Here is a 16211-nt window from a genome sequence, read left to right as displayed (position 1 = left end):
CCATCTAAACAAATATCAATTGATACTTTCAAGTATCCATTGCCCCTTGCACGAATGATTGACTTCATAATAGCCATTTTACCTGTAATAAAGAAAACAATTAAAATCAGATGACAAATGTAAAAACAATTAAAATCATAAAAGTCATTTTACCTGTAATAAAGAAAACAATTAAAATCATTTGACCTGTACCTTTTTCACTAAGTTCTCTTTCTTTTCTTGGTTGGAATATGTTCTACATGTCTCTTAACAACACGGACGGTTGGATTGATCCAAATACCCTCATTATGATCATTTCTAATATATGAATCATTTGATATAATATTCTCATCTTGATCATTTCTGGTAAACGATTCAATCTCAACATCAATATCACCTTGATCTTCAGTGTTTTCATCAATTACTTTGTTGGAAAAAAGAACTATAGACCATTTCGTACTTTTCGGATCATTGACATAGAACACTTGTCTAGCTTGAGAGGCTAGAATAAAAGACTCATATTTGTATCCCACCCTATTAAGATCCACTTGCAAAAATCCTGACTTATCCATTCGAATGTCGTTATTATTTTCAACCCACTTGCAACCAAATATAGGAATCTGAAACTTCTCATAATCAAACACCCAAATGCGCTCGATAACACCAAAATACGACAGATTTGCAAATTTGGAGTTTAAGTCCTTCACACTTGATATGTGCATTGCTTCAGCTACCACGGTGACACCACTATTTTGCATAGTACTTTTATCATCTTGTTCTTTGGTATAAAATGTGTATCCATTAATCGCGTATGCGCTATAAGAAAAAACATGGAAACTTGGACCATATGCTAAGCATCTCAACCTTTCTGTTATTGAAGCGGGATCTGAATAATACTTTGAATAAATATGATCCTTAAACCAAGGTATAAAACATCGATTGTGCTCTCGTACTATCCAATTTTCATTTCTATTGGGATTTAAACCTCGGAGAACATCCTTGTGAATTTCAACATACGGCTCAACCTCATTCTCATTGTGCAGAACATACAAATGCACTTGATCCCGTTCGACCCTTGATACTGCCACGATTTTATTTCCAATTAGATTTTTTCCTTCTTTCTTTTTGACAAGCTGAGACTTGGGGAGTCCGATTGACTGAACATTAGACAAATATTCAGTACAAAACTCAATCGCTTCTTCAACAATGTATCTTTCAACCATACAACCTTCTGGTCGACTTCGGTTCTTCACGTACCCTTTTAATATTTTCATATAACGTTCAACAGGGTACATCCATCTCATATAAGCTGGTCCACACAATTGTGTCTCTTTCACAAGATGAACAACTAGATGTACCATTATGTCAAAAAATGATGGAGGAAAAAACATTTCAAGCTCACACAAAGTAATAACGATTTCTTTTTGCAACATTGGTAAGATCGCAGGATTGATCACCTTACTGCAAATTGACTTGAAGAAAGAACACAACTTAGTTATAGAGCTTCTTACTTTTTCTGGAAGAATAGAACGTATACCTATTGGGAGAAAATGTTCCATTATAACATGGCAATCATGGGTCTTTAAACTCTTTAACTTGAGGTCTTTCATAGACACAAGTCTTCTAATATCTGAAGAGTACCCTTCTGGAACTTTAACTTCACTTAGAAACTTACACAATGTTTTTTTCTCCTTTCTAGATAGAGTATAAGCAGCAGGCGGTAGATATGTTCGTTTTCCTTTCTTCAAAGGTCCTAATTCAGTTCTTATTCCCATCGCTATCAAGTCCTTTCTTGCCTTAAGGCCATCCTTAGACTTTCCTTGTATATTGAGTAACGTGCCAATAACACTTTCAAATACATTTTTTTCAATATGCATAACATCAAGAAAATGTCTCACATACAAGGACTTCCAATACGGCAATTCAAAAAAAACTGACCTCTTCTTCCACCCACTTTTGACAAGTGTGTGGGCAAAAGGCTTGCCAAACTGAGTATCCAAATCTTTCACCTTTTCAAAAATTTGATCACCCGTCAATATAGGTGGAGCTCTGCCTTGTTCTGTCTCTCCATTGAACGCCTTTCTCCATCCACGGTAGTGATGATTTGAATTTAAGAATCTCTGATGACCGAGAAAGACATTCTTCTGACCAAACTCCAAGCGCTTCCAATCTGTTTTATCTTCACAAATAGGACAAGCACATTGACCTTTTATGCTATACCCTGATAGATTTCCGTATGCTGGAAAATCATTAATTGTGCCAAACAACATCGCCCTCAAGTTGAAACTTTCTTTCCTATATCCATCATAAACCCCCACACCGGTCTCCCACAAAATCTTTAAATCTTCGATTAAGGGCTTCAAGTACACGTCTATGTCATTCCCTGGTTGTTTAGGTCCAGAAATCAACATAGACAACATCATGTACTTACGCTTCATACATAGCCATGGAGGTAGGTTATAAATCATAATAATCACAGGCCATGTACTGTGTGAGATACTCTGGATACCGTGTGGGTTCATTCCATCAGTAGATAATGCCAAGCGAAGGTTTCTTGATTCTTCTCCAAATTCAGGATAATCATTATCAATTTTCAACCACTGTGGTGAATCTGCCGGATGTCGATACTTTCCATCTATAATTCTTTCATCTGCATGCCAGGTCAAGTGTCTTGAATCGGTTTCACTACGAAACATGCGTCTAAATCTCGGAATAACAGGAAAATACCACAAGACTTTTGCTGGAGACAACTTGTTCTTATATCGCGAGACACTGCATTTAGGACACTCATTTAACGATGCATACTCATTTCGAAACAAAACGCAATCGTTTGGACATGCATGTATCTTATCATAGCTCATGCCAATAGAGCACAACATCTTTTTGGTCTCATATGTTCGATTGGGAAGAACATTATCCTCAGGAAGCATATCTTTCAAAAGGGCTAATAACTCTGTGAAACTTTTATCCGACCATCCATTGCCCGCCTTTAAGTTGTACAACTTTAATACCGCAGACAATCTTGTGAATTTAGTGCAACCATCATACAAAGGTTTCTCTGCATCACTTACCAACCTCTCAAACATTTCGGGACAATCCTTAAGATCTCCTTCAAGTGCTTCTGCAATCTCTTCAACTCGATCACAATCGTATATATCTGCGCCACTATAGTTTGAGGCATAGGTCGTACTATCCCCCGGTTCAACATTCTCGTTACTTTTCTCACCATGCAAATTCCAACATGTATAACTTCGATCAATTCCATGCCTCATTAGATGCGATGTCAACTGAACTGCGTCAACCCGTTTCCCATAACAACAACCCAAGCAAGGACATATCATTCTACTGGGGTCTTCGGCGTGCGCAACGGCAAACTTAACGAATTCTGATACCCCATTCTCGTACTCTCTCGACAATCGATTGGAAGACATCCATGTATTATCCATTACTAATTAGAATAAACAAAAAACAATTTCAGAAGAGAAACCAATTTCAGAAGATACTCTGTGCAGGGCATTCATGTCTCCATTTACTCTATCAAATAACATCCATACCTAAACTTCTTAAGTTACTAGCTACGTTATGTACTGGTTGGCTGTTAATGAAGAATTCAAACACATTCAGACCTAGGTTTCTAATGATACTGGTGTTGACACAAAATCAGATGTTCATAGGTCGTATAACCCTAACTACTGGGTAATGTAGTCCCATTGCATGCGCTATCATGGTCACTAAAAACCAACCGTCAATTTCCTAATAAACCCAAACTATTTAAATGACTATGAATATTGAAACTTTACAGGTCGAAACAAACGTAGCATAGACAACAATAACATAAAACTGAAATGGGGCAAAGCTAAAACAAAGCAATAGTGCAAGAAATAGGGCAAAGCTAAAACGAAACAAACGTACCTTTGATTGGTAGAAGGAGGAAACGTCGTAGATCTAACAGAGGTGGAAGGAGAACGCCTTAGAATCCTAACGTGAAAAAGAACGAAAATAACAGAGAGTGAAATAACAAAACGCGTAGTATGTTATAATTTTAATGTTTACTAAAGGGGACCTTAGAGGGCACTTGTGGAAAAAAAGCGCCCTCTAAAGGGGGCCTAAGAGGGCGCTTATGGAAGCGCTCTCTAAGGCTTTCCAGAAGCGCTTTATAAGCTGGAAATGCACATGGACTTATAACAGCGCTTTATTAAAAGCGCCCTCTAAGGGTAACCTTAGAGGGCGCTTTCTAAAAAGCGCCATGTATTGTTGTCCTTCTATCTCGTCCTTATTTTTTCGCTTCACCTTAGAGGGCGCTTTATTACAAAAGCGCCCTCTAAAGTGCGCTGTCTATTGCTCCTTATTTTTTCGCTTCACTTTAGAGAGCGCTTTTGTAATAAAGCGCCCTCTAAGGTGCGCTGTCTATTCCAGTTTTTGGCGTAGTGAGTCAATTATCGAGATCAAAATTTTCTTTGGTTTGGCCGATTATTATAGAAGGACCATCGAAGGATTTTTGAAGTTGTCCTTGCCTTTGACCCCATTAACTCAGAAAGGGAAAGCATGTGATTGGGATGTCAAGTGCGAAGAAAGTTTTCAAGATCTAAAGAAGAAGTTGATGTCGGCGCCAATCTTGATTTTGTAAAACCCGAGTGAATATTTTGTGGTCTATTGTGATGCGTGTAAGATGGGTTTAAGTAGTGTACTTATGCATAATGGTCAAGTCATAGCCTACACTTTTAGATAACTCAAGATTCATGAGAGAAATTATCTTACCCATGATTTAGAGTTAGTAATAGTGGTTTTCGTGCTTAAAATTTGGAGACATTATCTTTATGGGTCGAGATTTGAAGTTTTCAGTGATCATAGGAGTCTGAAGTATTTATTTGATCAGAAGGAGTTGAATATGAGGCAGAGAATATGGCTTGAATTTTTGAAGGATTATAACTTAAAGTTGAATTATCACCTAGGAAAGGCTAACATGGTAGCAGATGCATTGAGTAGGAAGTCCTTACATATGTCGGCACTAATGGTTACAGATATGGAACTACTGGAGCAGTTTAGAGATCTAAGCTTGATGTGTGAGGTCACTCCAGGAAATGTGAAGCTATGTATGTTGAAGTTGACTAGCAAAGTAATGGAAAAAAGCATAGATGGTCAAAAGTTGGATAAGATTGATGGGTCAACTGACGTTGATTAACCAAGGGAAAGGAATGGACTTCAAGGTGAAAGAGAATGGGATCATCAAGTTTCAGGACAAAGTTTGTATCTCAAATTTACCGAAACTTAAGAACAAAATTCTAGAAGAAGGTCACATGAGTAGTTTGAATATTCATCATGGAGCCACAAAGTTGTATCAAGATCTTAAGAGGATGTTTTAGTGGCCAGACATGAAGAAGGACTTTGCAAAATTTGTGTACTCTTGTTTGATTTCTCAAAAGTAAAAGACTGAACATCAAAAGCCATATGAATTGACGCAACCTTCGAGTATTCTTGAATGTAAGTGGGATGATATTTCCATGGATTTTGTAGTGGGTTTTCCTAAGACCACTAAAGGAAGTGATTCAATATGGGTTATAGTGGATAGGTTGACTAAGTCAACTCCATTTTATTCCGATAACAATCACTTAACCATTGTAGAAGTTAGCTGAGATCTACATTGACAAAATATTTAGATTGTAAGGAATTCCCTTTAGCATCATCTCAGATAGAGATTCGAGATTCACGTCAAGATTTTAGGAAAGTTTGCAATAAGCCATGGAAACTAAGCTAAAGTTGAGTTCTGTTTACCATCCACGGATGGATGGTTAGACAGAAAGAACTATCTAGTCCATAGAAGATTTGTTTAGAGCTTATGTCCTAGAGCAGAAAGGTAGTTGGGATAGTTATTTGACGCTAATTAAGTTTACTTATAACAATAGTTTCCATTGTAGTATCGAAATGACACCTTTTGAAGTCTTGTATAGAAGAAGATGTAGAACACCCTTGTGTTGGTTCGAATCTAGTGAAAGAGTTGTACTCGGGGCGAAAATAGTCCAAGAGGCTATCGAGAAAATTAAGATGATTCAGGAAAAGATGAAGACGTCGTAGAGCAGACAAAAGAGTTATCATGATAAGCGCAGAAAAGCCCTTGAATTTCAAGAAAAAGACCATGTATTCTTGAGAGTCAGTCGAGTGATTGGAGTTGGTCGAGCATTAAAGTCTCAGAAGCTTAGTCCTTGTTTTATTAGTCCGTACCAAATTTTGGAAAGAGTTGGCGAAGTTGCTTATTGAGTTGCACTACCACCATCTCTCCCAAACATCCATAAGCATTAAGCAAATCCATTCATGTGATAATCTTGCATATCTTTTAACAAAGTCACTCACTAGTGAAACTTTTAACCAACTAATGCAAAATATTGATCTTCATCGTCAAATACATGAGTGTTCAGCTGAGGGGGAGAAATGAATTTTTCTTAAAAGGATATTGAACTATTTTTCCTTCACTGAATTTTTTTAGTAAGATTTTAACGAGACATATTCTTTATGGACATCCAATGGAAAGTGTTATGACATGATCACCGTTATCCATCGATTAAGAGGTTTTATATTGATTTTTTATTTATTACATATGTCATATAAATAGGCTTTGTATTGTATTTGAAACATACGCCTTGAATGAGAATAATATAATAAAGGGTCTTGCTATCTTGTGCCCTTGGGGCACATGTTAAGGTGTAATTAATGATAGTTAATTTCATCAATTTTATTTTGAAACATGTGATAACTAATTATAGTAATTAAAATATTAAAATTTATATTTATTAAAAATGATTAGGACAAAATTACCCTTTCACATACAGAGTTTTTTATATTTTCGATTTAAATTTAATTAAAATATTTAGAATTAAGACAAACTTTTTTTTTCATTTTTGAATTAACTTAAAATTGATTTGCTTTATATTACAATAATATATTGCTGCAATAGTTATGCTGGAAGTTTTTAATATAAAATTGAAATGCTTTAAAGTACTGTAGCAAAATAAATTACAATTCCAAATATATCATCCAAATACAATTTTTTTTAAATTACTCAAATAAAAAAATAATAAGAACTCTGATGGTCTTCATACATATATCATCAATTTCTTCCTGTTAAAAAAAATATAATTTTAGTTAACAAATTAAAAATATGAAAAACAAAAAATATATATAAAAATATAAAAAAATATATGTACCTAAATTTTTGGTAGAAGAACTGGATTTAAATTTGCATCTTCACATATTTTCTGCTTCTTGTTTTTAGTGTGAGCAGAAACTTGAATATTTTCTTTTAGAGGACATGTTGCAATATTATGCCCTATGTCTTTGCATAATCCACACGTATTCATGGTATGTGAAAGCTCTTTTCCACCTTTAAGACGTCTTCTTTTAGGACGGCCTTTTGTTTTGGAAATCGGAGGGCATTGAACAATATCATTCACATGAGCTTCATTGTTGTAACATATTATTTGGTCCTCAAACACAACATTGATTGGTTGAGGATTTACTTCCTCATCCTCATGTGATACTTGAAGTCGCCATCGTGATGGCAAATAATTAGAAGGAATTTCATGACAATCTTTATGCAGAAAAATACTGAGAATGTGTCGACATAATATCCCCCAAAACTCAAAGTGCTTACAGCTACATGTAGCTATTTTACCATCCCAAAAGACCATGTGTTTTCTACTATTAGCATCTTTATAATACTACTATTAGCATCTTTATAATACCGCAACACAAACGCATTACCATTTTGATGATGAATTGAATATTGGATAGACCTTTCAAACTCCTCTTGAAACTTTTGAAAAGCAAAACCTGTGAGAAGACTATGAGCTTGCTCTTGCAAAGGTGATATCAGCTTCATGTTCAATCTTTTGCATTTTTCTAACATAGCTTCATGCTCTTCCTTTTGCTTAATATCATTGATTGCTAAATCAACCTGAAGTTAATTTAAATTAATCAAAATATAATTGTATAAGATTACAACAATGATGATATTTTAGAAATCAGAAGATACCTGCTTTGTAAAATCACTTAAAGTTGTATGGGAATTTATGAATCTTTTGATAAATGCATTAATACTCTCTGATCTACCTGTGGTTGTCATTCCACCAAAGAAATAGTCACGAAGATAAGTGCCCAATAACTTTTAATTTCATACAACCCTTTCACATGTTTATTTGATTGCAAGTTATACTTAGCAACAACTTTTGGCCAGTGATGTTCAAATTCTTCACGTGTCTCCAACTTATACAAGCCATAAAAATCAGAACACCATTTTGGATATTTGTATCGGAGTATAGCATTAAACCAACAACTAAACTTGAAAGTGATGTGCCATATGCAAAAACTGTGTTTTGTTGATGGCAACTCTTTTGAAATTGCTTCTTTCATCCATGGATCTTGATCTGTTAATATAGTCTTTGGTGGCTTCTTCATCAAAGATATAAAAGTCTACAAAAAAAATTATGTAATTAAAAAAAATGATACAATAACAAATGATATAAGAAAAATTATGAAATTAAACTTAGGAGTTACCTTCATCAACCAACGAAATGCAGAAGTTTTTTCATTTCGTAAGAGTGCACATCCAAAAAGTATAGTCTTTCCATGACTATTCATACCCACAAAAATTCCAAATGGCATTTCATAAGAATTTATCTTGTATGTAGTATCAAATACAACAACATCCCCATATTCTTGGTACCAATCAAAACAATAAGCATGGGACCAAAATATATGCTCTAACCTTCTTTCTTCGTCAAGCGTATATGCATACTGAAATTTAGAGCAACTCTTCTTTGCATCCTCACAATATTTAAGAAGATCAACAACATCAGTTATTTCAACTTTTTTCTTGGCTTTCAAAAATAGATTACGAACATCCTTTTCAATAAATGGAAGGTAACCCTCACTACTTTCTTGTAAAAATCCATTTATCTCAATATTTTGACTAGAAATCAAAATATTTTCTTTCTCAGAAATTCCAATTTCTTCAACTTCGTCTATTATATTACGACTAATAATAATGTCAGAAGAACCATTTTTTGAAGAAACATCTTCTACTGAATATTCAATATTCAAACTCAAATCCAAATTTATTCTATTGTTGTCCACACTTTCCATTTTGTATTTATCTTCCAAAAATAAAAAGAACAAAATAGGTTATTCACATATGACTATGGAAAGTTATTTAAAAAAAATGGAATCATAAAATAACAAAACAAATATATGACATACCTGAATAAGGAAAAAATTTAAATTGCCATACTTGAGAAGATTTCAGTTCTTAAATTGCCATATTTGAGAAGATTTCACTTTTTTTTTTGTGAGAAGAAAAATAATGCAGGAAGCGTGAAATATTTGAGAAGATGAAAAGTCTAACAGATATATAAGATGTGAGGGTAGTTTTGTCATATATTTTTTTAATATCTGTAATAATTACTGTATTTAATTACTACATATTCCAAAATAAAGTAGGTGGAATCTTTAGTCATTTATTCTTCCTTAACTTGTGCCCCAAGGGCATAAGATAGCATTTGCCTATAATAAACCATCTTGACTCTTTTATGTTGTTTTGTTCGCTTTTATAAAAATAAAAATTGTTTTCACCACCAATATTTGGTTCTATTTGACTAACTAATTCAGTTCAAAGATCAGTTTTGACATTTAATGATTTCAGTCTCTTCTTGATCGCAATTACGGGAGATCAAACTGTAATCTTTTCTACAAAATCTAACGTCAATCGCCACTAAATCAACTAATTATTTGATATTTTATAAAATGTATTCAAAATTACTATTGTCATCCTAGATATTTTTATTTATAATTGAATTTATGAGAATAACTTCTAAAAGTAAAAGGCAATGTGCCACACACTTCCCCATCACCATTCACAATCGTCGGTGCCTCAAGAATCTCCATCCAAATAAAATCTAAAGTTAATAACTCAAAGGAACACTAACCCATAAATAGGAGTCTACGAGAATTGGCCCATAAAAACGGTTACACGACACTACGTCAAATCCATGTCCAAGAATTGGCTTTTTTTTATTACTTTTCTTTTTCTTTCTTTCTTTCTTTAATTTATTTCTTTTTCTTTTTGAAATTTTCTAGGCATTTTTTTCTCCACCACTCTAATCTAGTTCAACAACCTAACTTTATAAAATTACGCAAACTAAAATATAAAAAGTCCCTATAAGTCGTCCAGGATAATTGTGTACTAAAATACTTTAGGGTTGAATTGTCGATACTTTATTTATTTATCTATAAACAAAATCATGACCGCTAGATTTGTATAAAAAATATATAGATTTGAAGATTATATTTATAGTTGTTAAAATTGTTGAGAAAAACAATGTAAATATCAAAATATTGAGAATTAAGTGTGATCGAGGTTTTATATTTATTAAATAATAAAAATTAGATATTCTATAAGTGAGAAAATTCATACACTCGACGAATATGTGATGTATCATTCAAACTTTGTTCATAAAAAAAATATTTTATTATAAAAATATTCCCTCATAGTGATCTCTAAGAAATTAATTAGTACCAATAATGGTATTAGAAGTCGATCGTTTGAATGAAGAACTGATTCCTTTATATAGAAAGTCCTCACAACATGGTGATGGTTCCATTGAAAAGTTCAACGGTAGTACAATTGTATGTGAATGAAAAAAGTTTCGATTGATAGAGATCATTGTTGACAAACTCACAATTTAGGGAGAAATGTTAAGAAAAACAAATGTGAGTTGGAAGTGTTGTAAATAAAATGTGAGGGGGAACTCTCATATTTGTTAAAATAAATGGAGATTAAACATTTTATAAGCGAGATAACATATACATTTATCACCTTAAGGTTTTTGGCGAATATATGGTGTATATATTATGATGTATATTTCTCATAAAGAAATACTCTAATGAAAAAATACTCTCAAAAATTGATGTATATTTCTCATAAGAAAACCTTTAATAAAAAAATACTCTCTTATGGTGACCCCAAAAAAATTGATGACCCAACAAAAATGAGAGGTGTTTGTGACGCGATTTTAAATAATTTTCGTTCAATACAAAAATATATATTTTATATATAATATATAACACCTAATATATTAAAAATAAAATTTTATAAAACAGGAATGATGTTGATATTAAATTAAATTGATAAAAGTGAAACAAATAAATAAATATTAAAATACAGATATGTGATTTAAAAAAAATCAATCTAAAATTCTATTTGAATCGGCGATTTTCACAAAACAACATTTAAATATATTTAATAATATTTTTTTTTATTTTCACAATTTTTGAATTGATTTATAATTTTAATTTTAATTTTTTAGTTTGAATACTTGATAAGTATTCGGGATGGAAATTTTATTCATCTCTTACGGATATATACAAAAATACCACTATAGCCATGAATATGGACATAAACTTATGTAATTAGCTATTAACATAAATGGATTCGAGTGCATAACAATATGTATTTTTTAATTATAATTTATATTTATATAAAAATATGTGTTTATTAATTTTTAAAAAAACATTAATGTTAAATTGTTATATTTTAAAAATATAAATATGTTTATTTCATGATTCAATAATAATTTATAAAAAAAAATATTTTAAAATTTTAAAATAATATTATATTTTATAATTATTTATTTATTTTTAAGGTAATACTAACTTGTACCCCTATAACACAAGTTAAGAATTAAAAAATAATAATTTTGTGTTGAAAATTGTGTATTGATTCTAATAAAAATATAAAATTAATTTTATAATTAATTTTTTCAATACAAACGTTATTCTACGTAACTTATTTTGTGTCCTTTACCTTATTCCTAATTAGAATACTCTTTATTTAATTTAATTGACTAATAATGTTGAGAAATTAGAAAAGTCTAGAAATCAACCTTTAAATATTTCAAGTAATTAGTCCGTTTCCCCATATTTTGACCATTACTATTACTCCGTCTTTCTTCACACCTATATATAAATGTTTCCACTCTTCATTTCTTTATAACCCTACTTTTCTTCTAACTTTCTATACCATTCAATTCTCTTATTTTTTCTTCATAATATTTCTTGTTAGAAATACATGGAGGAAACTAAGATACCAAAAAGACCTAGAGAAGCCCAAATGGAAAAAGATTTAGATTTTGAAGAATCCTCAAAGAAACACAAACCATACAACCATATACTCTCACTTCTTGATCTTGATTTAGAGGAAGAGGAATCCACACAAGACCTCTCTCCTATGATCACAACCCTCCAACAAGAATTAACTTGTGCTTCCAACAATTACCAAGATACCCTTTTGGTATCACAAAATGACCAAAATAGCCTCACTTCTTTTGGTTGCAATATTTTAGAAGACGATTCTACCCTTCCTTGTTTTTCTAGTACTACTTGTCAACATGTCTTGAAAGAAGAGGAGGAGGAAGAAGATGAGAAAGTAAAAGTGATGAGACATCTTCTTGAAGCCTCTGATGATGAACTTGGAATTCCAAGCACTAGTGGAGATGATTATGGGCTAGTTGGGTTTGGAGGTGAAGATTATGGATTTAACGGTGGAGATGAGTTTTCTTCTTTGTGTGATAAGTTATGGGAACTTGAAGATGAAAGAGCTAATTATTATGATTTGTTACAATCTGAACTCTTTCTGTGGGGACATTAGAAAATGAAAATTGTCATAAGATGGAATTTAGAAGTGAAAAGTGTTATACTAGTAAAAAAAGAAAGATCATGAAGGCAATTTTTTTGTTGCTTCTTTAACTTTTTTTATTTATGAAGTCCTCTTTTGTAAAGATGTGCTTCTTTGTTGCCGCTGGATTAATGGAGTAGGTATATCTTCACTTGGCACAATAACATTACTATAAGTTAATACTAACTTAATTAGAGACTAAAATATATTTTATAAAAAATTTCATCTTATTTTATTCTTACTTATTTGAAGTCCTGTTTTTTGTGTTTTTTTGAATATATTTACTAAGAAAATTTAAAAATTAATTTAGTTGCTAGTCGGTTAGGGGCGTACACTTGAATCGGATTTAACTTAACATATTATCCAATTCATTTAATTCATTTAAATTCATTTTAATGAATTTGATTCATTGTCAAATTCGTAATCGCTAAAATTGATACCCAGATTTATTTAAATTTTAATGAATTTGATTCATAGTATTTTAAATAAAATAAAATTTTTAAATAATTTTTTAATTAAATTTTATAAGATACATCCTTTTTATAAAATACGAAAGTAATAACAATATCAACAAATTGAATAAATATATTTGTATGTTGAGAAATTCAAATCTGAATTAAAAAAAATTTAATTAAATTTTATAAGATACATCCTTTTTATAAAATACGGAAGTAATAACAATATCAGCGAATTAAATAAATATATTTGTATGTTGAGAAATTCAAATTCAATATTCAGATTTATGATTCACATCAAGGCACGAACTATAATTGGATAAATGTGAAAATTGAGAGAGAAAATACATTAAATATAATTTATATTTGATTTTATTATAAAGAAAGTATATGTTTGAAATAAAATAATTATAAAAAATATTTTTAATAATTTATTAAAAAAATGAGTTTTTTTTATATACTGTCAATAGAGGGAGTATTCATTTACCTTTTACCTTTTAGTTTTTTTATATCAAACAACACAATTAAGAAAATTTTAATTAAAAAATTCATTGGAGAAAATATATAAGAAACGACCTATTTTTTAAATAAAAATTGAAATGAAATTAGGTTTTAAATTGACTATTGAATTTTAAATGAAAATAATAATATAGTATAAATTACTGAGTTTCTAGTTTTAAAATTATCTTTATATTGATGTAAAAATTTAAATAAAATAAAAATATTATTTTGAATTTTTAATTAATATACACAAACTTTAAAACTTTTACAAGCGAGTTCAATCAAATTATAATATGTTGTGTTTTTTATAAAGTACCTATATATTGTGTATAAATTAAAACATATTTAAAATGGAAAATGAATAGTATAAAAAGCAAGTGTGATTTTCAAAATGTCAATTTTTTTTTTAAATAAACATTTTTTATTGGCTCGGAAACACCAATAATGTATAGATTTTAATGCGAAAAGGCTGACGATTGAGTAGATAGCATCGTTTGACAGCAACATTGCCCTGCCGACTCTGCTATGTTTATGCTAAAAACCTCACCACATGCACGCTTTGCATGCCTGTCAGCCTCTTAAAATAAGGATTTTGTTTGTGGAGTTTTTAAAAGACAAACGGCACCGCTTAAAAACCAGGACTTCCTCCGTTTTTTTTAAGTCTTATTTTTTAACTTTTTATATTATCAAGAAAATTAATCATTATTGTTAATATTTTTTAAAAAATAATTCTTTTTTATTTATAATATTCTTAATTGTTTACTAAATTCATTTTATTTTATTTTCTCTCTATAATAATTACATAAGGGTACTTTTGACAAAACTGCATTTAATACTATCTTAAACTTTGAAGTGATAATTAAAAAAAAATAAAAATTTATCAAGAAAGTGACACTTAAAAAGGAACAGGGAGTATTCAAATAGGATATCTAAAATAAAGTGAAAGTTAATGAATATACCTATTGTAATGATAAAATAGTAATAAATACTACATTGATATGTAAATAGATAATTATTTTGAGAGAAAGAAAAAATATAAATAACATATCTTTTATGAGACAAAGAGAGTTCTCCATCTGTCTCATAAAAAATGTTATATTTGAGGAATGCGTGATCTTTAAGAAAATGATCGGATGTCTTGATTTTAATGATAAAACTAATATCATTTACTAGAATACCTCTATTAATTATAGTTAATAGAGTAATTGAAAAAGTGAACACTAACAAATAGGAGCATAATAGTGTAAAAATAATAATAAATGTTGTATTGATATTGTAAATGAACAATTATATTGAGACAAAGAAAAAATGCAAATGGGACACTCTTTATAAAACAGATAAAGTATTATACAATTATTCCGACTATTCATAAACATAAATAAAAAAAATGTTGTGTAACTCAAGTTCAGGCCCAAATTAATGGTTTGTAAGTTACTTTATATATATATATATATATATATATATATATATATATATATATATATATATATATATATATATATATATATATATTTGTAATTCAATTATAATAATCACATTCAATAATAACAATTTTTATTTTTTATTCTCTCTCTTTTCACTCATAACTAAAAGTGTCTTACGCACTAACAAATTGGTATGTAGAACTCCGATTAGTGTCTTGATTGTGTTTACAAGAATCGCACGTCGGTTATCGTGTTTCCGGGATCGTAGGTTGTTAATCGTGTTTGCTGCAAAGATGAATGGTAACAATGATATTTTGAATTCTCTTCCAATTCTTGACAGTAAGAATTGGATCCGATGGAGAAAATAAATGCAATCTCTGTTTGACTTTCAAGAAACTTTGGAATTGGTTACTAATGGTGTCACTGAGCTTGCTGAGAATGCAACTGATGCTCAGAGTGTCGTGAACAAGGAGGCCAACAAGAAAGACTGCAATGCTGCGTTTTATATTCAATCGGCGGTAGACGCGACGAACTTTGATTGAATTTCTCATGCTAAATCGACGAAGGAGGCATGAAATATTTTTGTCAAGTATTACGAAGGAGGTGAGAAGGTTAAAGTCGTCAAATTGTAGATGTTGCAAAGGCAATATGAATTACTGCAGATGGGAGAAGAATAAAAGATTGCAGGCTATGTCTCGAAGGTGTAGAATCTTGTTAATCTCATGAAAGGTTGTGGTGAAACTCTAACTAATAAGACGATAGTTGAGAAGGTAATGTGTATGTTGACCTCTCACTTTGATCACATTATCATAGCCATTCAAGAATCCAACAGTCTTGAAACCATGAAACTGGAAGATTTGGTTGGTTCGTTGGAGGCACATGAGATGAGGATTGTCGAAAGAAAAGATGTTCAAGATTTGATACAAGCACTACAGGCTCAGACATGGAAGAAACATGGTGGTTCCAACAAGTTCAAGGCAAAAAGAGGCAAGACTCAGAGCAAGAAGTCTTGGTCGAACCCTAAGATGCCACCATTATTTGTATCATTTGCATGACATCTAGCATCTTTGCATTACTAACCTATTGAAAATACAAAAGATTTTCTATTTTGTTTGTCTTAAGCTAGGGTTT

General features: G+C 31.0%; 1 protein-coding gene and 1 pseudogene across 1 annotated transcript; one reads left to right on the top strand and one right to left on the bottom strand.

Moving 5' to 3' along the window:
* Window positions 1-7178: 7178 nt before the first annotated feature.
* LOC127123286 (protein FAR1-RELATED SEQUENCE 11-like) lies at window positions 7179-9114 on the bottom strand (annotated as a pseudogene).
* Window positions 9115-11949: 2835 nt separating this feature from the next.
* On the top strand, window positions 11950-12951 carry LOC127119540 (uncharacterized). The gene has a single exon (XM_051049787.1). The coding sequence runs from the start codon at window positions 12095-12097 to the stop codon at window positions 12671-12673; it is 579 nt and encodes a 192-aa protein (XP_050905744.1). The 5' UTR covers window positions 11950-12094; the 3' UTR covers window positions 12674-12951.
* Window positions 12952-16211: the final 3260 nt, after the last annotated feature.

The sequence above is a fragment of the Lathyrus oleraceus genome, chromosome 2, assembly GCF_024323335.1.
Source record: "Lathyrus oleraceus cultivar Zhongwan6 chromosome 2, CAAS_Psat_ZW6_1.0, whole genome shotgun sequence".
NCBI classification, from domain to species: domain Eukaryota; kingdom Viridiplantae; phylum Streptophyta; class Magnoliopsida; order Fabales; family Fabaceae; genus Lathyrus; species Lathyrus oleraceus.
Note: the sequence above shows the minus strand (reverse complement) of the source record. Positions and strands in the feature narration are given on the sequence as shown.

Coding starts and splice junctions, on each gene's coding strand:
- LOC127119540 (XM_051049787.1), top strand. CDS start 12,095: ATGGAGGAAACTAAGATACCAAAAAGACCTAGAGAAGCCCAAATGGAA.